The 24,293-nt window shown below is 53.2% G+C and overlaps 1 protein-coding gene across 1 annotated transcript; it reads left to right on the top strand.

The window, feature by feature from the left end:
• Positions 1-2,659: 2,659 nt before the first annotated feature.
• SLC43A3 (solute carrier family 43 member 3) lies at positions 2,660-23,584 on the top strand. Its single transcript, XM_004777579.3, has 13 exons — positions 2,660-2,766; positions 3,350-3,716; positions 3,939-4,068; positions 10,913-10,959; positions 12,370-12,446; positions 12,675-12,767; positions 14,844-14,983; positions 16,470-16,567; positions 17,472-17,645; positions 17,859-17,978; positions 20,934-21,120; positions 21,718-21,841; positions 22,953-23,584. Exons 2-13 carry the CDS (start codon positions 3,533-3,535, stop codon positions 23,052-23,054), a joined length of 1,476 nt encoding a protein of 491 aa, XP_004777636.1. The 5' UTR covers positions 2,660-2,766; positions 3,350-3,532; the 3' UTR covers positions 23,055-23,584.
• Positions 23,585-24,293: the final 709 nt, after the last annotated feature.

Below are 24,293 nucleotides of genomic sequence, written 5' to 3'. Positions count from 1 at the left end.
GATCCAGCTCAGTGCTCCCTCTTCCCTCCAACGATGTCCCACGGCTAGTATCCCAGGACCCCGACTGGCCCTCACCAGCTGGCTTCCCGGAACTCTGGCCTCTGAGCATTTCTGGGCGGTCAAGTAGTGTCACAGCTGGGAACGATGGAAATCAACTGCTGCAGCAGATTGGGGAGGGTATGGAAGGAGGAAACGTCCGGGCGAGAGATGGCGAGCCTCTGGGCAAGGCAGTGGTCAAGGATGGAGAGGAGGCATATCATGGGGCAGGATCAATAGGACATGACTGATATGGGCTCACGCCCAAATGCCTGCACTTAGCTTGTCCACTCCAGTCTCCAGTGCTGCTACTCCCGTGGCCAGTCTCTGCTCTAGCTGGTTCCGGAATGTTCTCCCTCCATCACGGCTCCATGCTTCTGAATGTGCCGGGCTGGGGTGTCGTTTTCTGTTTCCCCAACTGAAGAAAGAGATCCTTGAGAGAAGGCGCTGAATTTCTTCTCTCTGAACTTCAGCCCGGGCACAAAGCCTAGCTGTACCACATCTATTTGTTGAGTGAAATCAATCAATCAAAAAAGACGCAGGGTGAAGGGGAAGGAAAGAAGCTAAGAGTAAAGGAATGAAGACAGGCGGCTCCCCGTCAGACCTTGTTATAATCACTCCTCTCTCTGATGTTACACATTAATCCTCATTGGAGCGAGTCAGGAGAGGGATGAGGGAAGCCAGTCTGCCTTCGCTGGCTGCTGGAACTCGAACCGGATCAAACGGGAATGGTTCAGAGAACAATCTAATATTCTGTCCCAACAGTTTCAGTAAGTCTGCCGCGTGGCTAGAGAGAGGCAGTGCTTCCTGCACACCTTGAGGCAGGTGTTGGGGTGGGGGATGCTGAGAACCATCACAGAGACGACAAGAGACGGTGGACAAAGGCCCTGGTGACCTGTGCCAAGTCCCGAGCTCCAGTCCTGGATGTACAGATAGCCCGTGAGCTGGGCCTTTCCAACCCCTCTTGCCGATTTACATTCTAAAATCTCTCTCTCTCTTTGCTTTGACTTTTTTCCTGTTCCTCCCTTGCTACTTCCACACTCACTGATCCCCCAGGTCCTCGGGAGACCAAAATGTAAGCCAGAGCAGGAGAGAGGGCTTGAATTAATTTCAGTGTCTTTGTGTCTTGTAGTAAGAGGGGAAAATCTTCCATCTTAAGGCCCGTTTTTGTCCTGGGCTGCTCTATTTTCTTATGATCGTTTCCATCAATTCGTTTTTTAAGACGAGATTCGTTTTCTCTAATATCTGGAATGTTAAGCCTGGGAGGGAGGGTTAAGAGCATAGGTTTGGGAGTTGGGCACACACTGGGGACTTTGTGGAGTGACCTCAGTCAGATTCCTTTGAAGTCCTTGCTCAAAGCTGCTTCTCTGGCTGTTTTCATATAGGGAAACTGCGGAGGTGGGGGGTGGGGACCCAGGACCATCTGCAGTCTGGCCACTACGAACCGTACCTCCAAGGAATAGACAAACTCGCTTCATATTACTTGACAAATGTTGTAATAAAGCGCTGCAGTCCTCATTGTACAGGTGGGGCAGCCAGAGAGCTTGCCTGGGGTCGTGTAAGCTGTGAGTCACTGGGTCCAGGCCCAGAGGGCTCCTACCTCATGCAGTCTGTCCCTTTGGTGGTCACACTTTCTTTATCCTCGGTGCTGTGGTAGCGATCTGGAAGATTCTCTCTGGTTCTGGCCATCCCTGGTTCTAACCTCTTCTTTCTCTCCAAAAAGAAGTGCGCACTTGGAATAGCTTGAGTCCCTGGCTTCAGGGTGAATCTAGAAGGCGGTGCATGGAGATCTGCAGACTGCGTGGAATATGCGAGAAGCGCTCTCCCAAACTCCGCTTTTGATGCGGGAAATAGCAGCACAGGCCAAGGAAGCTGTCGACTCACTTGCTCTGGGCCGGAATGATAGGAACGCAGCTGGTTCAGCTGCTTTTCTCACGCTGATCACAAGCTCCAATGGGCAATTATATATGTCTTTGATTAATAAAAAATGGAGCAATGAATGAATACTTAATCAACGCAGTCTGGCGGGTAAAATCTTTCACAACCTGGGCCGGGGTGAGGCAGGGAGTAATCAAAGGGATCTTTGGGGTTGAAACCAGGGAGGGGGAAGGCAGTGGTGTGGGTTCTGGAAAGCTGTCCTTGGCTCTCTGATTCTATGCGGGGTGGGGTGGGGCGGCTGCTGGCAGCCCTGAGAGCCAGAGATGAGGACCAGGGTTTGTGCTGGTGGAAAATGGGCAAACATGAATTCTGCGGCCACGCAAGTGGGCAAGGTAAAGCACTGAAACAGGGCGCGTGTGTGTGTCCGCGCGGCCGCAGGTAGCCATCTGTGTCCTCGGTGTGTGCTGGGCGTCTGTGCTTTCCTACGCGGGTCTCCCCGCGTGAGCCACAGTTTTGAAACTAATTTGGTTAGAGGAAGGCGGAGAGGTGAACCGACCAGGAGGCTGAGCGAGGATCAAGAGAGATGGAAACAGGCGCGGCTGCGGCCGGAGAGAGAGAACGGAGCGAAGATCCCAGGCCTGGGCGGAAAAGCGCGCGAGAGATGGTGAGCGGGGGGAGAAAGGAAGTGCCAGGAACCCGGGCGGTGGACCTCCCCCGACGCCGCCCCGCGGGTCAGGGCCCTTCCGGACGCGGCGGGGGGTGAGGGCGGGGCTGGGAGGGGCGGCGAGAGGCGCGAATCCAAAAGGCGCGGGGCGCGGGCGGCGCGGGAGTCCCAGCGAGGAGGCCTGCCGGGTAGGGCTCCGGGGCCGCGAGGCGCGGAGGCGGGAGGCCGGGGATCCCCGCGGCGCCCGGCCGGGGGAGGGGGGGGCGCCCGCGTGCGGAGAGGGTGCGCGTGCAGGAGCAGGGGCGCGTGGGGCTGCGGGGGTGCGGATCTCGGGGCGCCCTTTCCATAGAGGGTCACGGAGGGTCCTGTTGGAGTTGGGTGTTTTCAGCTTTAGATTGGTCTGTGTCGTGGTGCACTAGCCCTTGTGACCTTGGGCAAGCCGACAACCTCCCGTGGACCTTTTATTCCCTTGTTGGTAACCTGGAGAAAACGAGACAGCTAACGTTGACAGGTGGTTGTGAGCCTGCGAGGACCTCCGTGAAGTGTCCCCCCCGGCTCCGCGCCAGTCACCGCTGTTTCTATTTTTGTGGACAGTCTTCAGAATCAGGCTCCGTTTTTGCGTCCCCAGGTGCAGCCATTGTGGGCTGGAGAGGCTTTTTGCAGCTATTTCCAGCAGCTGGCCCCTTTCTGCACCTCTTCCAGAACCCTTCGTCCCCCTCTGTCTTTCCCGCAAGCCCCCTGTACTAAGCGGCCTCTGCTTGCTTTTTACAGGGTCCAGAGAATCGCCCACCGCTGTCTCTTGCCCAGGCCGGCAAAAAGGCAGAACCGGAGCCTACTTGAACGGAAGGGCTTGGCGGAGGAATTTTCCAAAGGCCCAAAGGCCAGCCGTTGAAGCACTGGTGATCAGCCCCGGAGGCCCCGAGTGAGATTTGGGGACCGGCTCCACCTCAGGCCATGCCAAGCCAGGGTCTACCCCTCCGAGTGGCCACCCTGCTGACCGGGCTGCTGGAATGCCTTGGCTTTGCTGGAGTCCTCTTTGGCTGGGCATCGCTGGTGTTCGTCTTCAAAACAGAGCATTACTTTGAGGAGCTATGTGAACCAGATGGCGCGCTGATGGGCAATCTTACGGGGCAGGCTGGTAAGGGACTCCTCTAGGAAAGCAGTCTGGTTCCCAGGCAGTGGGAAGGGGTTGGGGGGGATTCTGCACCCCCCTCCACCTTGTGCCAGCTTTTCTGGGGTGAGAGGAAAGGACTGTCACTCTCCTGGTGTAGCAGGTGCCTGGAAGTACCAGCCCCTGAGGGCTAAGTAACCAGGGGCTGTCCTATTTCAGCTCCCTGAGGTCTCCCTTTCTCTCCTCCAGACTGCAAAGCCCAGGATGAGAAGTTCTCACTCATCTTCACCCTGGGATCCTTCATGAACAACTTCATGACATTCCCCGCCGGCTTCATCTTTGACAGGTTCAAGACCACCGTGGCTCGTCTCATAGCCATGTAAGTCCCAAAGGCCTGGGCCTGGGCACAGACGGGACAGAGGAATTCTTTTGGCAGCAGCCATGCTTGCGGGAGACACAGCTGGGCAACAGGGCCGCCCTGCCCAGCCCGGTCCCAGCAACTGTCAGAAACAGCCCAGGATGTGGACTGTTTAGATCCATTCTTTTCTCTGCACCCCTACTCCCCTTGCTTCTGCCCTGTTTTTCTTTTGTTCCTTGTGATTGTGTATTTGAATGGAGCTGGAGCCCAGGCCGATTTCCTTTGAGGGCTGGCTTGGTGCCTGGGTTAGAATAGCGGAAGTGAAAATTGTCACTCAGGGATCCTACCAGGCCTCACGTCCAGGTCCATTACCATCTCACCCCACCCCCATGTCATCCCCCAGAGACCTAGTAAGGTCTCCTGCATACCCCTGATGGTGGGATCTCCTGACCCCCTGACTGGAGCAGAGAAGTGGGGGTTTCACAGAGGGGGAGGCACTTCGTCTCACTCAGACAGGATATGCCACAGTAGCTGGCCAGCTTCAGCGATAAGCAGTGGCCTGCCAAGGCCTTAATAGACCTAGAGCAGGTGCCTCCTGGCAGATGTTTGGAACCTGAGTTATCAGACAGAGGGCCTGGAGGGCTGGCTGATAAAGCGTGTTCTTGCTCTCTAAGCCTCTGGGTGTGGAATGACTTGATCTCAGTCTGTCCTTGGCTCCCTGTCTCCTCCTCTTCTTCCCACCCCTTCCTTGGTCCCCTCCCTCGTCTCCAGCCTTAGCATGTTAGGGAAAACTCTGTCTGTCCTGTGTTTCTCTTTTACTTTCACATAGAACACATCAGTTCTGATACACCTGGTCACCACGTGTGTGGGCTTCTCCCCCACACCAAGCAATTCTTTGACATCAGCTGGATGTACTATAATGTAACTCTATTCTGACCCCATCTCCCTGGAGAGAGTGTCAGATCCTGCAGGTTTGGGGCTATCCCACAAGACTGCCCCCTACTTCAGATGCCCATGGCAAGTTGGTGGGTCCCTGGGTTACCCATGTCTGTCTGGCTTGGCTGCAGATCCAAGGTTCCCATGACCTCTTTGGACTGGATTATTTGCTAGAACAGCTCACAGAACTCGGGGAAACATTGGTGTTTACCAGTTTATGAACGGATATGATAAACGATACAGATGAAAGCATACAGGTTCAGAAGCTCTCTGAGCCCCATCCTATTGGGATTTTGTGGAGTCTTCTTCATGTTGGCTTGATCAGTTATTAACCTTTTCCAGCCCTTCTCCCCTCTCTATAGAAGTGCGGTGGCGGTGGGGGGGGGGTGTTGCTGAAAAATGCCAGACTTCCAATCCTGACCAATGTTTGCTCTTTCTGGTGACCAGTCCCCATTTAGGAGCAATCCGGGATCCTACCAGAGTCACCCCACTGGAACAAAAAATGCTCTTGTGCTCTTATCATGGAAATTTACAAGGGTTTTGGGAGCCCTGTGTCAGGGACCCAGGACAAAGACCAAATATGTATTTCTTTGTGTAAGCCACAATATCACAGGGTAGCCCCTGGTCTTTGAACACCGATCCCTCATAGCAGAAACAATCGTAAAGGTTGAAAGGTCCTGGCCCATTAACAGAAACACATTCAGTCATTAATAACTATGCAGTCCATCATCAGACCATCTGAAAAGGTCTCCCAGGGCCACTTAAGCTCATGGGCTTCTGTTTGATCTTGTGAGGTTCCAAAAGCAGGAGTGATCTCAGCAATACATCCCTTCACCCTTCAGGCATCCAGTATAATTGAGGGAAGAGACAAGATCCTGTCTTGCCCTGAGCCTCTTTCCAAGTCTTCACACTCATTTCCCTCCTTATAGAAGCTGCTTATTCACCCCCTTATTTTCTGATTTTCCTTCTCTCCGTTGATACCAGTAACTGTTCTGCCTCTGGAAGGGATGTTAGGTTTGGCCACTGAGCCAGTCTGCAATACTCATGCAGCAAGTGTCTTCCCGTTCAGGTGAGGTGACGGAGGCCCAGAACCAAGCGGGCTCGCTGTCCCACCAGGCAAGATGGCTGCCTTCCCGGTTCCCTGTTCCGATTATGGCAGATAGAGGGAAGGCACTTAGGAATTGGAACACAGTGATTAAGAACACAGTTTTCTTGCTTAGGACTCATCTCTGCTTCCAGTCCTGGTATTATCAGCCTAGTCCTGTGACCCCAGCATGAAGAGGGGGCAAGGTTCCGCTAACCACAGTGCTAATAGGGGACCACTTCCCACTCAGACACCCTGTCCGTTCCCCGTGTGAGAGAGACAGCCACTTCACAGACAGCCTGTTTGAACATATTTGTTCTCCCGTTTTCGTGCACCCCTCGAATGCCACAGTGACTTCCGTAGGACTGTGCCCCATCTGGCCAGGTTTCTAGTCCCCTCCTGTGTGACCGAATGGCAAGGCCATGGGCCACTGCCCCCAGCTCTGTAAGAACCCGAACATAGTGGTCTTTTCAGTGATAGGTCTCTTTCCTCTTTTGTAGGACAGCAGCATGAGGGTCATGCAGCCTGCTGAGCTGATCTGTTTTTACCTTTTTGGATCAGGGCAGTAGCCTTCCAAACAGGATGTGGTTGTCCATTCGCCTCGGCACACAGCCAGGGAGCTCTGTGTTGGCCAATGGAGGGTTCTTTGTAGGGCACCTTCCAAGAAACAGTAGAGTCCAGCTGCTCTCCACACATTCCAGAGTCGGTCACTGGCGGGGAGAGGCTCCCGGGTAGTGGTTTCTCCTCCTCACATTCCCCAGACAACACGATCCTGTCTCACCACGGCTATTTTCAGTTTGGAATTCTTGCCATGGCCATCCCCATTGGAGCATTTCTCCGATATCATCCCAGACATCGTGGGTCTTTCATGTTTGAAGATCATTTTATGTACCTTGGCTATCGTGTGGATTCAATTAATGTCTGATAGCAAGATGATAAATGCCCCGGAAATGGAAATTCTCTTGTCCAAGCTCCCAGTGGTTGCTGCTGGGAGGTGCCCACAGGCTTTTGCCATAAGCCCCCTTGTGGGCTCCCCACAGGGTTACGGCACAGAGCATTCATCCCTGACTGGCACTCTGCCTTCTGTCCTACACCGTCAGGGCTCGGGCATTCTCACTGGTTCCCAGCGCACAGGTCCAGTTGACAGGACAGGAGGATTTAGGATTTAGACACCTTCTGTTCCAGAGCGCTGGCGGGGAAAAGCCTTCCCGGTCACACCCAGGGTCCAGCCCCAGGATCCAGTGTCAAGGAGACACAGCCCCTTCTCACAAAGCCTGTTCAAACATACCAGTTCTCCTATAAACATTTCCCTTTCTTCCAGGAACTCTGACTTTCCTTCCCGCAGCTTCCTTAGGACTTGTTCAGCAGGCGATTTCCAACATTAGGTGGGGAAATGCTCCCAGCCACACATAGTCTCTCATTGTGAAACATCGGGGAAAGGAGACACAACGTCTTTACAGAGAGCGTGTTTCAACACTGCAGCTTTCATAAACCTACCAACTCATAGGTTTATGTGCTCCTAGTCTAACTGAAGCCCATGGCCAGGCTTTACCAGCAGATTTTGATGCCTCAGTGGGTGAGGTTCCCCTTACCAGGGAGCCCTGGGAACTTCTCTTCTCTACCCCCTGGCTGTTTTGGCTCTTCTGTGCAAAAGGCTTTGGGGCCAAGATGAGGGGTAGAGTCAAGGGAGACTGGTCCTTTTGTGAGTCTGGAACCTGGTGAATCTGTCTAACGATTGCCCCCAGCAATTGCTGGTTGGGTTTCTTTCTTTCTTTCTTTTTTTTTTTTTTTTTAAAGATTTTATTTATTTATTTGACAGAGAGAGATCACAAGCAGGCAGAGAGGCAGGCAGAGAGAGAGGAGGAAGCAGGCTCCCTGCTGAGCAGAGAGCCCGATGCGGGGCTCGATCCCAGAACCCTGGGATCATGACCCGAGCCGAAGGCAGCGGCTTAACCCACTGAACCACCCAGGTGCCCCACTGGTTGGGTTTCTCACTGTGACCTCTCTGTATTCTGGCTTTTAACGTTTTTCCAAATGGGAGCAAACAGACTGGACTTGTTTGCAGGCACTTTAATGCTGGGGGCTGGCAGGGGTCCCCCTGGCCCACCCAGCCTTTGGCAGTGCCTGTATTAACACCTTCTTTTTAACCCCAATAGCTGTCGGTTTCATTTATCCTACATTTCTATAACCATCTGGAAATTTCCACCCAGCGAAGATGATCCCACGACTCTCCTGTTTCCTCTTTGTTCTACTCCCATCAATATTTGCTTTACTCCCCTTATTTTTTTTTTTTTTTAGATTTTAATTGTTTATTTGAGAGAGAGAGATGAGGGGGGAAAAGGTCCGAGGGAGAAGCAGACTCCCTGCAGAGCTGGGAGCCTGATGTGGGACTCGATCCCGGGACTCCAGGATCACGACATGAGCCGAAGGCAGCCGTCCAGATTCCCCAATAGTCCCCTTATTCTTTTTTTTTTTTTTTAAGATTTATTTATTTAGTTAGTTATTTGTCAGACAGAGATCACAAGTAGGCAGAGAGGCAGGCAGAGAGAGAGAGGAAAGCAGGTTCCCTGCTGAGCAGAGAGCCCTATATGGGGCTCGATCCCAGGACCCTGGGATCATGACCTGAGCTGAAGGCAGAGGCTTTAACCCACTGAGCCACCCAGGCGCCCCGCCCCTTATTCTTAATAACCATGTAAAAATTTCTGCCCTACAGCCAGTCTCTCGATTCTCCCCTCTGCCAGTCCCCATTCTTTTGTTAATTAACCTAATATATTTATTAGCACCTAGAAGACCCAGGAAGGGAAACTGAGCCAGGGATACTGGTTTTTGCAGCAATGGCTTTATGAGGTGCCCATGTGAAAGGGGCCTCCTTCACTACAGAATTTACCACGACCTGGGCACAGGCCACCGTAAAGCCACGCCCACAGGGCTTGCATACAAAACATGGGGGCTGCGCCATCTAGGATGTTCCTGGGACAGGACCTTACAGCGGCCCCTATCTGTGCCCCCAGGAATAACCTCCCGTGTGTGTGGATTCCGAGCGAGCTCTAGGTCCTGCGTTAACCCTGGACAGGCCCTTCCACTCTGCAGCATTCAAAACCCAAGACACCACAGCCCCCAATTTAGTCACATTCCCACTCCAACTCAGGAAATGTTCTCTGGGAAGCTGGAGATACCCATCCACAAAATGTAGCTGCAACTTCGCACAACAGTCCCCTGCCTGGATTCAGTTTTGTCATCCTCCCACACGGATGACCTTCTTGGGGACCAGAGGTCTTAGAGGGACTTTCGGTGACTCTGCATCATTTTTCCTTGGGGGTGACTTCGAGGCTAATGGCCAGACTCACACTGACCTGCATCTGACCCTGGTCTAGCATGCAGGGCTGATCTGGCACTCTCTTTTAATTTCATGTTAGCTATTATGGGTCACAGTAACCGGGCGCTTATATTTCCAGCTTTTGCTTATTACTTTGCACTTCCTGTGCATCCCGTGAACCCGGTCCCCGGGAGCTGGATCTGTTTTTGAATTCCAAATGGGTAACTTCTCCCTTTAGTGACTGATTGCCGTGCGTGACCCGTGGCCTCCCAAGAGCCAGGGCTCTTCATCCCGCACACCCCTCCCTCCAAGTACATGTTTCTTTGAGCTTGGGCTGTTCTAGCAAATCCCACTTCACTGCCACCAACTCTATTGGAAAGTCCTACATATCTCCTCCTGCATTTCTCCTTGACTTTCAGCAGAAAAATTCCCTTCTGAGACATCCAGTCATGAGGTGGCTATGTGGATTCTCCCCACACCACATGATTCTTGGACACCAGCTGGGTGTCCTACGGTGTAACTCAGTTCTCACACCGTCTCCCTGGCGAGCACTCAGATCCTACAGGTTAAGGGCCGGGTGCCATAAGACTGCCCCCCACTTCAAATGCCATTACTGGGGGTAGGTCCCCAGTTTACCCACAACCTCAGTCTGATGTGGCTAGAAACAAGAGGTTCCCATGACCTCTTTTCCCTTGGGTTGGACTGTTTTCTAGAACAACCACAGAACTCAAGGAAACATTTGCATATGTTTACCAGTTTGCTAAAGGGTATGATAAAGGATGCGGATAAAGAACCAGATGGGCAGATATGTAGGGTGAGGTCTGGGAAGGTCCCGGGCACAGGAAGTTTTGTGTTATCTTCCTGGCAGGTGGTTGTACACACCAGCCCAGAAGTTCTCCTGTAGGCTTGGTCACTTATTAACCATTTCCAGCCCCTTTCCTCTTTTTGCAGAAGTAGACAGGCAGGACTGAAAATTCCAAGTGTCTAATTACAGGTTGGTCTTTCTGGTGACCAGCTCCCGCCAGGAGCCATCCAGGAGCCCACCCAGAGTTACCCAATCAGAACAAAGATGCTCTTAGTGCTCTTGTCACTGAAAACTTTACAGGTGTTTTAAGAGCTCTGTGCCAGGCCCTGGGGACAGGGACCGAATGCATATTTCCTATTACAAATTAGAATATCACACTTAGCACTGCTTCTCTTACCCCATGCCTTGTAGGATCCCCAAACTGCTATGAAATCCCTGTAACCTTGGGGTTGTGGTCCTGAAATCACAGTGCCCTAGAACTTCTTGATCAGTCCATTCATTTCCTTTTATAGAAAAGGTTGCTGAGGCCCAGAGAAGGGCAGTGCCTTACCCAAGGTCACACAGCAAAGAGGAATTAGAACTCAGAAGTTTTGCCTTGGAGGCCCGGGGGGCACTAATCCCTTTCTCCAAGGGATTTGGCTTTTGGGACCCCAAGTGGGAGGACCTTGGCTCTGTCTACTCTGTCCTTTGGACAACATTTCCCACCTCCCGTTGTGTGTTTCAGATTTCTCTACACCAGCGCCACACTCATCATAGCCTTCACCTCTGCAGGTGAGTGCCGTCTGGTGGGTGGGAGGGATCCAAGCTTGGGGGCACCTGGTAGGTGGGGCAGGTGCCGAAGGTGATGAGCGGGACACCCTGACCCCCACAGCTGTTCAGAGAACCACAGGCTTTGAGCTCAAGAGGCTCTTTGAGGGGGTTATTGCTGGTCTGTGAAACCAGTCTAGTCAACTGAGAAATGCGAAAAAATGAGGATAATGAAGAGACTGCTTCAGAGAGAATTTATTTGAAAGATTATATCCTTCCTTTTGTGTGTGTTAATGTGTTCTCTTCTTAAAAACGAAATGATAGGGCGCCTGGGTGGCTCAGTGGGGTGGGGCCTCTGCCTTCGGCTCAGGTCACGATCTCAGGGTCCTGGGATCAAGCCCTGCATCAGGAGGGGCTTCCCCTCTTCCCCTGCTCCCCACCCCCGCCTGCCTCTCTGCCTACTTGTGATCTCTTTCTCTGTCAAATAAATAAATAAAATCTTAAAAATAAAAAACAAACAAACAACAACAAACCAAAATGATAGTGTGAAGGAGGGTTATTTAAAAAAAATAACCTTTGTTTAAAAAAAAAAACCCTATATTTTAAAGAGTATCCTTATGTAACCTTTATTTTTTAAAAAACCCATATTTTAAAAAAATCCTTATGTGGTAGGGCAAACATTGACAGCCTTATTGTAGTCAGAAGTTTTTGTTTGAAATTTTACTTGTTGATGAACAGAGAATACTCCCAAAGTCTGCGAATTTCAGGCTGGTTCATTCTCCTGTTCTCCCATCACGTGAAGGAGAAGCTGGATGGCAGAGAGATGTCTCGCCAAGACTTGTAGTGGGGAGCCCTCTTTCTGGTGTCTTGGTTATGCTGACCAAGTGTGGTGCCTGGCACGGAGGAGGCACTCCAGCTTTAAGGGACCAGGGAAGCACAATTCACGGCCGTTTCTTGCTTGGCTGTCACGGCACCCCATGAGATGGGAAGAGCCAGGACTGTTACTCCCATTTAATGGACGAGGGGACTGAGGGAGGGATTCAGAATCGAGCTCCAGTCCTGCGGTGAATTACCGGAAGCGCTCCGGGGCCGAATCCAGGCTTCTCCAACTGTATCCAGCAGGAATGGAGGGGCTGCTTGGGGTTTAATGAGGGAAGGGAGCAGTGGTTTCACTCTGAGTCTTGCCTCTCGTGACGTCCAGACAACCAGGCCGGCCACCCAGGATCGCCTTTGGGCCCAGGAGACCTCCGATGGCTCCCTCTGCAGGGACATTTGGGGGAACCCTGACCACTATCTTAAGGTCCTCAAAGAATGCTAGCAGGCTGGCTAGAATTGGGGCCCTGCTCCCATGATTGTTGGGAATTGGGGGCAGGTGGGAGCCAGAGTTTGGGACCCCATGTTGCTGCCCTGACACTGCCCCCCTCTCTCTTCCAGGCTCAGCCCTGCTGCTTTTCCTGGCCATGCCCATGCTCACCGTGGGAGGGATCCTGTTTCTGATCACCAACCTGCAGGTGTGAGCTAGCCCTGACCACGGGCCCCTGGCTGGAGGTCAGGTTGCAGAGGGTGGGGGGAGGGAGACACGAGCTCTTCTGCATTGGCCACTTCCAGTGGGGCTGGCTCAAGCCAGGACGGTGGATCCCAGGATGGAGGCGGGTCTGGGTATCATGAGGGCCTGGCACGTGCCCTGGGGACTGGAAGAACCGGCTCAGGAAGAAGTAAGTGACTCCCGTGTTCTCTAGGTTGGGAACCTCTTTGGCAAACACCGCTCAACCATCATCACCCTCTACAATGGGGCATTTGACTCCTCCTCGGCAGTCTTCCTTGTCATCAAGGTAAAACATACCAGGGAGAAGCATGTATCACACGCTTCCGTGCGCCAGACGCCTGTCTTGTGAACCTCACATGGTTTCTTTCCGTCGACCCTCCTGTAGCCAGTAGACACGACACTTAATTTGAACTCGAGCCTGGACCTGTCTGGTTCTGGAGCCTCACGTGGTAGTGGTTAAACTCTTAACAGCTGTCTAGGATTTCGGGGGAGAGGCTGTGATGCCCTTGGGCTGGTGTTGGACAGAGGCTGGGAGACCCGTGGAAGGGGGTGTGGCACTTGTGAGCTTCTGGTTTGGACAAGAACGTGAGAAGTGGCCTGTGGGAGCGACATGGGCAGACACAGAGGCCTCTCCAACTCTCCCAAAGGCTGCTTTGGGGGGACTAGGGGGATGGGCTGTTCTAGTGCTGTTAGTGGCCCCTACCTGACTGCCTTTCTGCCTTCTTCATTGCTCATAATTCCATCTGGGCAGTGTGGTCCCCAGCCTAGAGGATGAATCCTGATTGACCTTAGCCAACGGGGGCAATCCCTTTTCCCCTGGTTAGTGATGGCTAGAGGTGGTCATACTATACAGAGTTTAGGGCATATTTTCCTTCCCTGGTGGAAGGTGAGAGCAGAACTGAAAGAAAGGCTTCCTTCTTGGTCCCCCTACCCACTTTTTCTTCTTGAATGTTGTGGTAGGAGGATGTGATGGCTGGAGTTGTGGCAGCCATGCTGTGATTATGAGGCCACCAGCTGGAGGACATTAAGGATGAGTGAGTGGAAGAAATCAGATAATGTGGGTCCTCAACACCTCAAGCTGACCAATTTAGGACTTCCCTCCAGGCTTTGGTTAGGCCAGAGGCAGCTGGCACAGCCCATGGGCTATGGGGGAAGAGAAGAGGATCTCTGGACGTGACACTAGCTAGCCTAGTCCCATGAGCACCTTGGCATTGAGGGTCACCCAGACCGCCACGGGCACTTACTCAAGCCTCTCTAGCACGGGTACAAGAGCCAGTTTCCTGGTTCCCCTGGGCATGCTTCCTTTCTCTTTTGTCTCTTTAGAGTTGGAAGGAGAGAGAGCATCAGAGCAGGATCTGAGTTCTTAGTTTAATCTGACCTTGTTGCTGCTGACTCTGACCTTGAACAGTTCCTTGCACCTCTCTGAACCTCGCTTTGACCCTCTATAAAAGGAGGAGGTGGGCTAGCTCAGGGGTTTCCAAACTGAGTGGAGGAGCCCTGAGGGGTTATCTGTGGTGTTAGGTGGTCGCCAAGGAGCATGAGGGGGGAGATGACTGGGGCCACTTCCCACTGATGTGTTTTATAAGTTGAATTTTTGTGTGAAATTTTCTTTGAGAAAAAGGACTTTGCTGCTACTAAAAACAAAACAAAACAAAACAAAACCCGAAAAAGCAGTGGGCTCGCAGATTTCCGAGAGGGCACTTTAGGAGAGTCTCCAAGGCTGTGGGGATCGGTGACACGCCCCCCTCCCCAACTCTGGTCGAGCCTTGGGGTGAGGGTGAGTCTCTGTGTGCGTCAGGTGTCCCTGATCAGCATTTAAGAGCCTGTGACAGGCTGGGGTTCCAGCCTCTGCTGCCTACACTGACTCTTCCGTTTGGTAAAACACAGAACATAAAATTGCCTCTCTTAACCGTTCTTAAGTATACAGTTTAGGGACATTAAGTTCATTTATATTGTGTAACCATGACCCCTCTTCATCTCCAGAACTCTTTGCAACCTTGCAAAACTGAAACTCTGTGCCCATTAAACAGTGACTTCCTGTCCACCCCCTCCAGCCCCCGACAAGCACATTCTCTTTTCTGAGTCTGTGACTTGGACGGCTCTGGGCCCCTCCTGGACGTGGAAGCACGTCGTCCTTTTGTGACTGGCTTATCTCCTTCAGCATGGTGTCCTCGAGTTCGTGCTGTGGCCTGTGTCAGGACTTTTCAGGGGTGAATGCTGTCCCGTCATATGTGCAGGCCACAGTTCCTTTGCCCGTTTATCTGCAAATGGACACTGGCCTTGCTCCTGCTGTTTGGATGTTGTGAACAGTGTTGCCATGAACTTGGCTGTGATGCTGACTGTCTTCCTCTTTCTTCTGCAGCTGCTTTATGAGCAGGGGATCAGCCTCAGGGCCTCCTTCATCTTCCTCTCTGTCTGCAGTGCCTGGCATGTTGTGCGTACTTTCCTCCTGATGCCCCGAGGCCACATCCCCTACCCACTGCCCCCCAACTACCGCTACGGGTAAGCACTGTGGTCTGGTGGTCATGGGCCCGAGCCCTCTGCCTGACCTGAGGTGGGAAGCCAGGCATGGGACAGATGGGCTAGTGGGATGTAGGACAGCAACGCTGGGCCAGGCCTCCATCAGCTAGCAGTCACTGCGTAACAAGCTACTCCCAAGCTCAGTCGTGTTAACCATTGAGCACTTACTGTTTTTCATGAATCTGGGTAGCCAGCTAGTTCTGCTGATCAGAGCTGGGCCTGGATGGTGTCGGTAGGGCTTGCTCAGGCGGCTGGTCATCTGTTGGGCTAGCTGGGGTGGCGGTGAGGATGGCCTCAATCACACGGGGTTGTCTGACAGTCCTTTGGGCTGACAAAGATCTGGGTCACGTGGCTCTCCTTCTTCATCAGGCTAGTGCCAGGTTCCAAGAAACTGTGCAGATGTGCACAGAATTTCTCAGAACTGGCCCAGCATCACTTCTGCTCCCTTGGGTTGGTAGAAGCAGCTTCTGGGGCCAGCCCAGACACAGGGGCTGGGGACCCCGTTGAGCGGCGAAGACCCATTGCAGAGGTTGGAGAACAGGGGAGAAGACATGTGACCGGTTCTGCAGGCAGCAGCATAGGTGCTGGGGGAGGCATGGATTTATTGTTCCCTTACTGTTTGCCTGGTGCCTTCTGTTTGCATGGCATGATAATCCTCTCAGATAAATATCCTTATTTCTGTTTTCCAAATGAGGGAATAAGAGGCTCAGAAGAGCTAAGTGCGAGCCATGGTTCCACAGCGAGAAGGAGGCAGTGCTGGGATTCAGACCCCGGCCTGGCCCGCTCTCCCACATTTCCAGTGGCTCCCAGAATTTGCTGCAAGTTAAAATCACTGGAGATCTTTTTTTTTTTTTTTAAGATTTTATTTATTTATTTGACAGGCAGAGATCACAAGTAGGCAGAGAGGCAGACAGAGAGAGAGGGGGAAGCAGGTTCCCTGCTGAGCAAGGAGTCTGATGCGGGGCTCAATCCCAGGACCCTGGGATCATGACCTGAGCTGAAGGCAGAGGCTTAACCCACTGAGCCACCCAGGGGCCCCAATCATTAGACATCTTTAAAAAATATGGAGGCCTGGGGGGTGCATGGGTGGCTCACTGGGTTGAGCATCTGACTCTTGATTTGGGCTTGGGTCATGAACTTGGGGTCGTGAGATTGAACCCCGTGTCGGGCTCCCCACTCAGTGGGGCCTCTGCTTCTCTCTCTCTCTCCTCTTCCTCAGCCTTTCCCCGTTGGTGCTCGCTTTCTCTCTCTAAAACAAATAAATAAATCTAAAAAAAAAAAAAAAAGAATACAGAATCCTGGCTCCCATGCCTAAACATTTAGATTTAACTGGTCTGGGCAGGAGGGCTGGTGGAAGGTGTGTCCAAAGCATGATGAACTTTGGGAGCCCCTGCACTGTTCCTTGCGGCCTGACTCTCAGGCTCCGCTCACAGTCCTTGGGTTGGGCTGGGGGCTCCTGTGTCCGCAGCCTGTGCTCCGGGAATGACACCACCGAGGGGGAGAAGAACGCAGCTGAGTCCGACAAGGTAGAAATGCAGTCGAATGAGTTCCTTCCAGCAAAGGAAGGTGAGTCCTGCTGGCTGACTCTCTGCCCTTCAGGCCCTGCCTTTGCCCTGCGGCCGGCCTGGTTCTCTGCCTCCGGAGCCACCCCCAGGGACACAGCAGCATCAGGAAAGGTCCATCAGAGGACCTGTAGGGGCTTCTCAATGCCTGCCTCAACCCCTCTTACAGAGGGTCCACAGAGGGGCCCAGCTTCTGGGTCTTCTGTCTCTGTCCCTCTTTTCTCTCCCCTCGGCTCCTCATACCTCTGTCCTGCTCCCTGACTCCTCTCCCTGCTCCATCTGCTCTGGGTTTTTGGTTACAAACATCACAGACTGCTGCTGGCAAGGTAAAAGCAAGAACAGGATTCTGGGATGCTCACAAACCCAAGGGAAACATCAACTTGCCAGGCTCTGGGAAGAGGAGCACCCAGATGCCTCTGGGGACCCCCAGACTAAAATCATGGCCGGTTAGCCCTGGAACAGGGCAGCTCATTCAGAGTCCTACCTGGACCTTGAGGACTGAGGCAGGGCCCCGTTTCGAGAACAGACTCAGGATCCCCGTACCGAAAGCAGGGGAAGGGTCGTGGGGCTGCTGAGACACTCCCTTCCCCTTGAATGTCCACGTTCTCTTCTTGTCTTTCTCGTCACCACCCTGGCTGAGAAAGTGCTGGTACAGGAAGTGTCATGGAGTCCAAGCTGTGAAAGGGAGACCGGGGTTCAGCGGGACAGAGGAGGGCGTGCGTGGGTCACTGCGGTGGGGGCTGGACAACGAAGATATCCAGGTGGGATGAGCCGGCTGCAGGCCGCGCGGGGAACATGCCGGCTGTGGTCTGGGAGGAAGAGGAGGTGAGCTCGCTCCTTAGCCAGGCCTGCGCGCCCCGCTCCCCTGCTTTCTCATAATCCATGCCCACATCCTTCTATCCTGTCAGAGACACTAGAACCTGGCAAGCAGCAGGAGTCCCGCTCTTTCTGGCGCCACGCACTCTCTCAGCGCTTTGTCTGCCACCTGCTGTGGCTGTCCGTGATACAGCTGTGGCACTACCTCTTCATCGGCACCCTCAACTCGCTGCTCACCAACCTGGCGGGAGGCAACAGAGTGCTAGGTACGTGGTGGGGGTGGGGGGCGGCCCACCTGTGCGCCCAGCTGGGGACTCGGATCCTGGAGGCCAGGGTGCTGCGCTCAGCAGGGGTGCGTGCTCCAAGCAGGGGTGCAGGGAGGAGGGACAGGCAGGGTAGGGGCAGGCTGGGAGAGAGTCCTCTCCTGTGAGGCAGTGCTGGAAACGCCTTACCACCGAGGCCCTCTCTGCCCTCTGCAGTCAGCACCTACACAAATGCCTTCGCCATCACTCAGTTCTTTGGGGTGCTGTGTGCCCCCTGGAACGGCCTGCTCATGGACCAGCTCAAGCAGAAGTACCAGAAGGAAGCAAAAGACAAAGGTGAGGCCTGGGCTGCAGCGGGTCGGGGAACCAGGAAGGGAGGAGTCTTCATGCATGGCCAGAGCTACCTTTTCCTGTGTTCTCAATCTTTTTCTGGCATCCGTCCGTCCGTCCGTCCATCCATCCCTCCATCCACTAGTCGCGGAGGGTCCGTCAGTGCCAATCATTCCAGATTCCACCATGGACCAGACAGATAGGTCCTCGTTCTCAGGCCGTCCTCAGTCTAGAGAATGAAGGGTGAGGAATCAGGTGTCGCCAGCCATGAAGTCGGCTCACAGGGGGCGGTAGGGACACAAAGAAGGGCACCTAGCCTATTCTGCGTGAGGGTGGACTTGCAGTCCCGGAAGGCTTCCAGGAGGAAGTGGCTTCTCAGTCGAGGTCTGAAGGGTGAGCAAGAAGTGAGGAGATGAAGAGGAAGGCCCTGGGAGAGCAGCCCAGGAATACAGTGGGGTCAAGGTGATGAAGAGAAGGCAAAATATTGAAGAATCCCAGAGAGGAATACCCTTGCTGGGGTATTTTACGACAAATCACAGGTATCAGATCACTTCGTCTGTAAACACTTCTGTCTGTGTCTCTCACAAATAAGGCCCTTTCTATTGAAACATCACCATAATATCATTACCCTTAAAAAAAAAACCTCAGTAATTCTTTAATGCCTTCTAACACGCAGTCCTGTTCTGATTTCCCAAAGGGTCTCAGATACGCCTTTTTATGGTTTGTTCATGTTAGGGTGCACGCAGGGTCCACGCCATACATTTGGTTGATGTGTCCCTACTCCCTTCTGTTTCAGTCTGGGCGTCCCCTCCCCTCCCCCCATCTTTTGTTTTTCTGGCTGTTTGTTGGAGAAACTGGGTCATTTGTTCTATCACATTTCCTCCAGATTGGATTTGGCATCTTTTGGTATCACTGAAAAATGCTTAGCTGATTGGATATTTCCTGTAAACAGGCGCACTGGAGGCTTAAGGAGATGCCGTTGAGTATTTTTTGGCGAGCAGGCTTGGGAGGCGGAGCTGCGGGCTTCCTCGGGCTCTTGGCGGCAGGGCCCCCGGTCCCAACTGTCCCTGTTCTTACGATGTTAGGATTGATCGGTGGGTCCAGACGTTGTCAGTCTGATGCACCCAGGACAGAGTTTCCCATCAGCTGCACGGGTAATGATTTTAGTAGCTACGGGTGATCGCTGCCGGGATCCATTATTTTATTAGGATTGCAAAATGGAGATCTTCTATTTCCGTCTTTCCTTCTGCTTTTGGCTGCTACAGTTCCTCTAGAAGGACAAGCTTTCCCCTATTGACTGCTTCGTCCTCTGAAATAAGCGCTCAGGGGGCGCCTGGGTGGCTCAGTGGGTTAAGCCTCTGCCTTCGACTCAGGTCATGATCTCAGGGTCCTGGGATCGAGCCCCGCATCGGGCTCTCTGCTCAGTGCTCAGCAGGGAGCCTGCTTCCCCCCTCTCTCTCTCTGCCTGCCTCTCTGCCTACTTGTGATCTCTGTCTGTCAAATAAATAAAATCTTAAAAAAAAAAAAAGATTGAAATAAGCGCTCGGTTCTTCCTTCACGTACCAGTTCCAGAATAACGGCTTGGTGCCCTAGCAAGCTCCAGGGGGATGACTTGCCATTTCTCCTTTATTTAGCTGATTTCCTTTTAAATGTCACTTCTTTTTTTTAAAATTATTATTATTACTGCTATTTTTAAAAGATTTATTTATTTATCTTAGAGGGGGGAGAGTGCATGAATGTGGCGGGTAGAGGGAAAGAAAAAGAGAGTCTCATGCAAACGCCACACAGAGCGCGGAGCCCGATGCGGGGGCTCGATCTCACGACCTGAGCTGAAACCAAGAATTGAATGCTTCACGAAAGGGGCCACCCAGGCATCCCCTAATGCCATTTCCATTTTAAAGCCTCATTTTAAATATATTTGAGGCGTTCCAGTCCGTGTCAGTCACGATGATTCTGTATGCTCCGATCAGTCCGACTTTGGCTGTTGGGTATGTCACCAACCCAGAACCAGCCAACCCAGAACCAGGGTCCTTGAACACGACGTCCCCAGCTGTAGAGAGCGTCTTACTCTCGGGCCCAGTGAGACAGCCAGGCCTGTTTCACGGGGTGCGTTTCCTGCCCCGGGCCTGAAACAGCCATTTCCTCAAGCCTTCCTGGGTCCCTTTAAGTGGGAAACGGTATTTAAAGCCGCAGTCCGGCTGCTTGGGCTTCCCGTTCTGCTGGGTCATCTGTGTTTTTAGGCCTTGGACAGAGAGGTAAGACGTACTGATATTTTAACTCATAGCTTACTTTGATTTTACTCTTGATTTTATATCTGCGTCTTTTCCTCTGAAGGTCGTAGCTCCTAACGATGCTACAGATGTGTAGTGTCTGTGGGTCTGCTGTGCTGCCCACTATGCACACATGCCCACATAGAGCATTTTAAAAATGTATTTTATGCATCACGCTTGGCTCCGCAGTATCTGTGTTATTCGTACCAATACACCTGCTGATGCCACCGCCCCTCCTCCCCTCTCCCTTCCTCCGTCCCCCCTGCTGGCTCTCAGTCCCCGTGGTGGCATCACAGTGATGTGGAGGGAGCCTGGCCCAGGTGGTGGCCGGTCGGGGGCTGTTTGCTGTCGGGAGCTCTCACCCTCATGTGGCATGGCGTGCCCGGCTGTGGGGCAGAGGGGGCCAGAGCACGTGGCCCCTGCTGGAAGGCCACTGACACGATCCAGGCATGTGCTGTCGGAGACCTGCAGCAGGCTGAGGCACTGGGGAAGAGAGCAGTGGATGCATCTGGATGGCTTTTAGGGGGCGAATGATCAGGGCTCTCGGATGCATCAGCGATGAACAGGTGGGCGGGAGTTTCTGCCTGCACAGTGGGTGGGCGGTGGCTCTGCCCCTCCTCCCCTCTATGTGCCCTGTCCCTGCCCTCCTCCGTGCTTGCCTCCACGAAGCCTCTTCTTCCCTTTCAACCAGGGTCCTCGGCCATGACAGTGGCCCTGCGCTCCGCGGTGCCTTCTCTGGCCCTGACGTCTCTCCTGTGCCTGGGCTTTGCCGTCTGTGCCTCGGTGCCCATCCTGCCCCTCCAGTATGTCACCTTCATCCTGCAAGTGATCAGCCGCTCCTTCCTGTACGGGGGCAACGCCGCCTTCCTCACCCTCGCGTAAGTGGGCTTGGGCTGCGTTACCCTACAGGGGCCGTGCTGGCACAATGGGAGGTGTGCCGGAGGGAAAGAAGTCAGGATGGACCTGGGGGAGGTCCGGTGAGGGAGGCGGTATCTGGGAGCAGGTGTAGAGGGTGAGGTAGAGCTAGGGGCTGGTGGGAGCGTTCATGAACTTAAACCTTCAGATCGGCTCTCCTATCTGCCTCTCATCTACCTGGTAAACTCCTATTCACCCTCCAAGGCCCATTTCTGGTTAATTCAGGGAAGAGTGAGGAAAAGAGTGTCTTATTCTCCGTCCCCTTGGCGCTCTGTTCTTGCTTCCTTCGCTAGCACAAAGGGATGTTTGTGTGTCTGTCTTTCCCTTGAGACCTCTCCAGGCACAGCCTGTGTCTGGGTCCCCAAATAATGACTTTTCTGTGTTCTGTGGCTTGAGTCAAGGTGAAGGGGGGAAGGGCTGTGTGGGCACGGGAGGGTGAAGCCAGGCCTAGGACAGGGGACTTGGGAGCAAGTGGCTGACCCAGGCTCACCACGGCCAGGCTCCTCCTTGGAGGGAAGGTCCTGGGAGCTCACTGGTGCCCGGTCTGTCTCTTTCTCCAGTTTCCCTTCAGAGCACTTTGGGAAGCTCTTTGGGCTGGTGATGGCCTTATCAGCCATTGTGTCTCTGCTCCAGTTCCCTATCTTCACCTTCATCAAAGGCCCCCTCCAGAATGACCCGCTCTACGTGAGTACAAGGGGTGGGGAGGTGTGGCCCTGGCCTTAGACCAGCAAGGACATCCAGGTTGGGACACCTCAGTGGGGCCCCAGCAGGGGGCGCCCCAAATCTGTCTGAGATGGTTCCTGCAGGACTATTTCTGCAGAGGGCTACATCCTTGGTTTTCTTTCAAACTGGAGTGGCAGAGTACCCTGTCCTACAGCAGGGGTCCCTGAAACCACAAGACTAACGTGACATGGCTTCTAAGAGGGTCCATATCATTGGAAATATGGGGAGAAAATATTTTTTATGTGTGGGGAGACACATAGACATATTCTGGAGGAGAATGTAAAATTCTTACTGATTCCAAGTAAAAACCCAAGATTTTAGAGATATTTCCTGCTTGTGGTGACTGTGGGTTGAGCCCGGCTCTGGCTCTGGGGCAGCACTAGGCATTGGTTGGTTCCCACTGTTGGTCCGAGGGGCTGGAGCTCTGTAATCTCACCCCTGCATCCCCACACCGGAGGGGGGTATGTGCTTGTGGGCCCAGCCCTGGGAGGAGGGGTGGGCATGGTTCTCCACCTTTTGGTAGAATGAAGACCTAGGTTCAGTGGTTGGGGTTCTGTGATTTCCATATTCAGAAGCACGTAGCTAAGGAGCAGAAGTTTTTTGACTTTGAATTCAGTATTCTGACCAGTGTACAGCTCTCTTAGCCTCATCTAAAAAAAGATCAGCGATGTGTAGAGCAGGAGTTTAAGTCAGTCATTGGGAGACACACACAGAACTGAACTAAAAACCGGGGGAGAATTTCTTGGTTGTGGTGTCAGACAATTCCAACTGTATTCAGGAGACTCGTGTTCTAGTGACTGTCCCCAGCTTCCTGTGTGACCTTGAGCAGGTCATTGAGTGCTCTTGAGACCTGTGTTTCTTCTTCATCTGTGACATGGGCACACGATTCCTCCCCTACTCTGCTCCACAGGGTAGAGTGAAAAATGACTGAAGGCTTTCCCTGGGGCCCCGTAGTGTCTGAGGAGAATGGGGAGGCTGCACCTGGTGAAATTCTGGTCCCTTTGGTGGTGGTGGCTGCCGCTCAGAGTGCTAGACCTCACCTGCCCCCTCTCCCCTCCCTGCTTCCTGCCAGGTGAATGTGATGCTGGTGCTTGCTACTGTGTTGACGTTCATCCACCCCTTCATGGTGTACTGGGAATGTCGGCAGGAAAAGAGCTCTCTTGCAGCCGCCTAGCTTGGAAACTGTTGCTCCTCAGCCCTGACAATGCTCTGTTAATCTTTCCCCACCTTTGAGGACCCTGTGTCCAGGAGCACTTGACCTGCCCAGGCTACTTATTTTAATTAGCCATTATTATTATGATTATTTTTTAAAGACATATTTAGCTGCTAGCAGACACCGGGATTTGCAGACCGTCCATTGTCACACTGATTGCTGTCCTATAGGCCTAGAGCCAAGGCCCATGGTGGCTCCTGGTTTTGGAGCAGGAAGCGCATGACTTTGGTAGACACTTGGTCTGGGGTGGGGGGAGTGATGGGATGAGGGAGAAAGGGTGTCACCTGCTTCTTTGGACCTCTTTGGCTGTGAAGCCTGTGTGTGCCGAGACCTTCACGCCAGGTAAGCCTCTGGGTGGAGAGTGAGCTGGTCGTGGCCTTGGCCATCACGCCTGGCACTTAGAGGTGGGTCCCTCTGTGTTTGGGCATCATATAAAACATTTCTCTGGGGAGTAATCTTATAGAGAAATAAAACCTCTCTGCTGAAGGCAACTCCCAGTGTGGCTTTCTAGGGTTTGGGCTGGAGTGTGAGTGTGCGTGCGTGTGTGCATGTGCGTGTGTATGCTTGCTTGTGGGTCCCTGAGGGTGCTCCCGCCTGGGAGACTGGACGCAGGAGTGGAGCATGGGGATCTGGCTACAGCGCCCTGGACCCAGTAGTGGGGCAGACGCCCTCACCTGGTCCCTAGGGTCCCTCCATTCCTTCCGGTGCCTCCTCTTCCTCCCCATCCCCCAGCACACCACACCTCCAGCTGAGAGCCCCCCGTGGGATCAGAAGGCCCCCCTGAGTCTCCGTGCTGCCGCTCAGCAGCTGGGCAGGTCCTGTAACCCCCTGTGAATCACAATTTCCTCACCTGCAAAGTGTAGCTCATCATTTCTGTCCCTGAGAGCAGTTGTGAGGAATTAAAGTAATTGCTGCTAAAAATAAATAAAAATAAAAAACCAAATTGCTGCTGCCTAGCACCTGGTGGGAATACATGAGCATTTGTTCCTTTTTGTACTCATGACCAGAAAGGAGAGGGGTGGCAAGCCGGGAGAAGGTGACAGGCTGGGGGGGAAAGAGGGGAGGTGGGCGAGGTGGGAGAATTTGGAACATACACCGCCCAGCCCAGCCGGGAGAGGAGAAGGGCTGGCCGGCTGATTGATTGATTGAGTGCTTCTTTCGGTCATTCATTCATTCCATACATGTTTATTGAGTCGCTGC

The sequence above is a fragment of the Mustela putorius genome, unplaced genomic scaffold (genome assembly GCF_011764305.1).
Source record: "Mustela putorius furo isolate JIRA1106 unplaced genomic scaffold, ASM1176430v1.1 tig00000127_pilon_pilon_pilon, whole genome shotgun sequence".
NCBI lineage: Eukaryota > Metazoa > Chordata > Mammalia > Carnivora > Mustelidae > Mustela > Mustela putorius.
This window is presented reverse-complemented; position numbering and strand designations above follow the sequence as displayed.

Bases quoted from the DNA above. Each gene is read 5' to 3' on its own strand.
- SLC43A3 (XM_004777579.3), top strand. From the start codon at position 3,533: ATGCCAAGCCAGGGTCTACCCCTCCGAGTGGCCACCCTGCTGACCGGG. The intron at 4,069-10,912 runs GTAAGTCCCAAA...TGTGTGTTTCAG, and splicing joins GTGGCTCGTCTCATAGCCAT to ATTTCTCTACACCAGCGCCA. The intron at 14,984-16,469 runs GTAAGCACTGTG...CTGTGTCCGCAG, and splicing joins CCCCCCAACTACCGCTACGG to CCTGTGCTCCGGGAATGACA.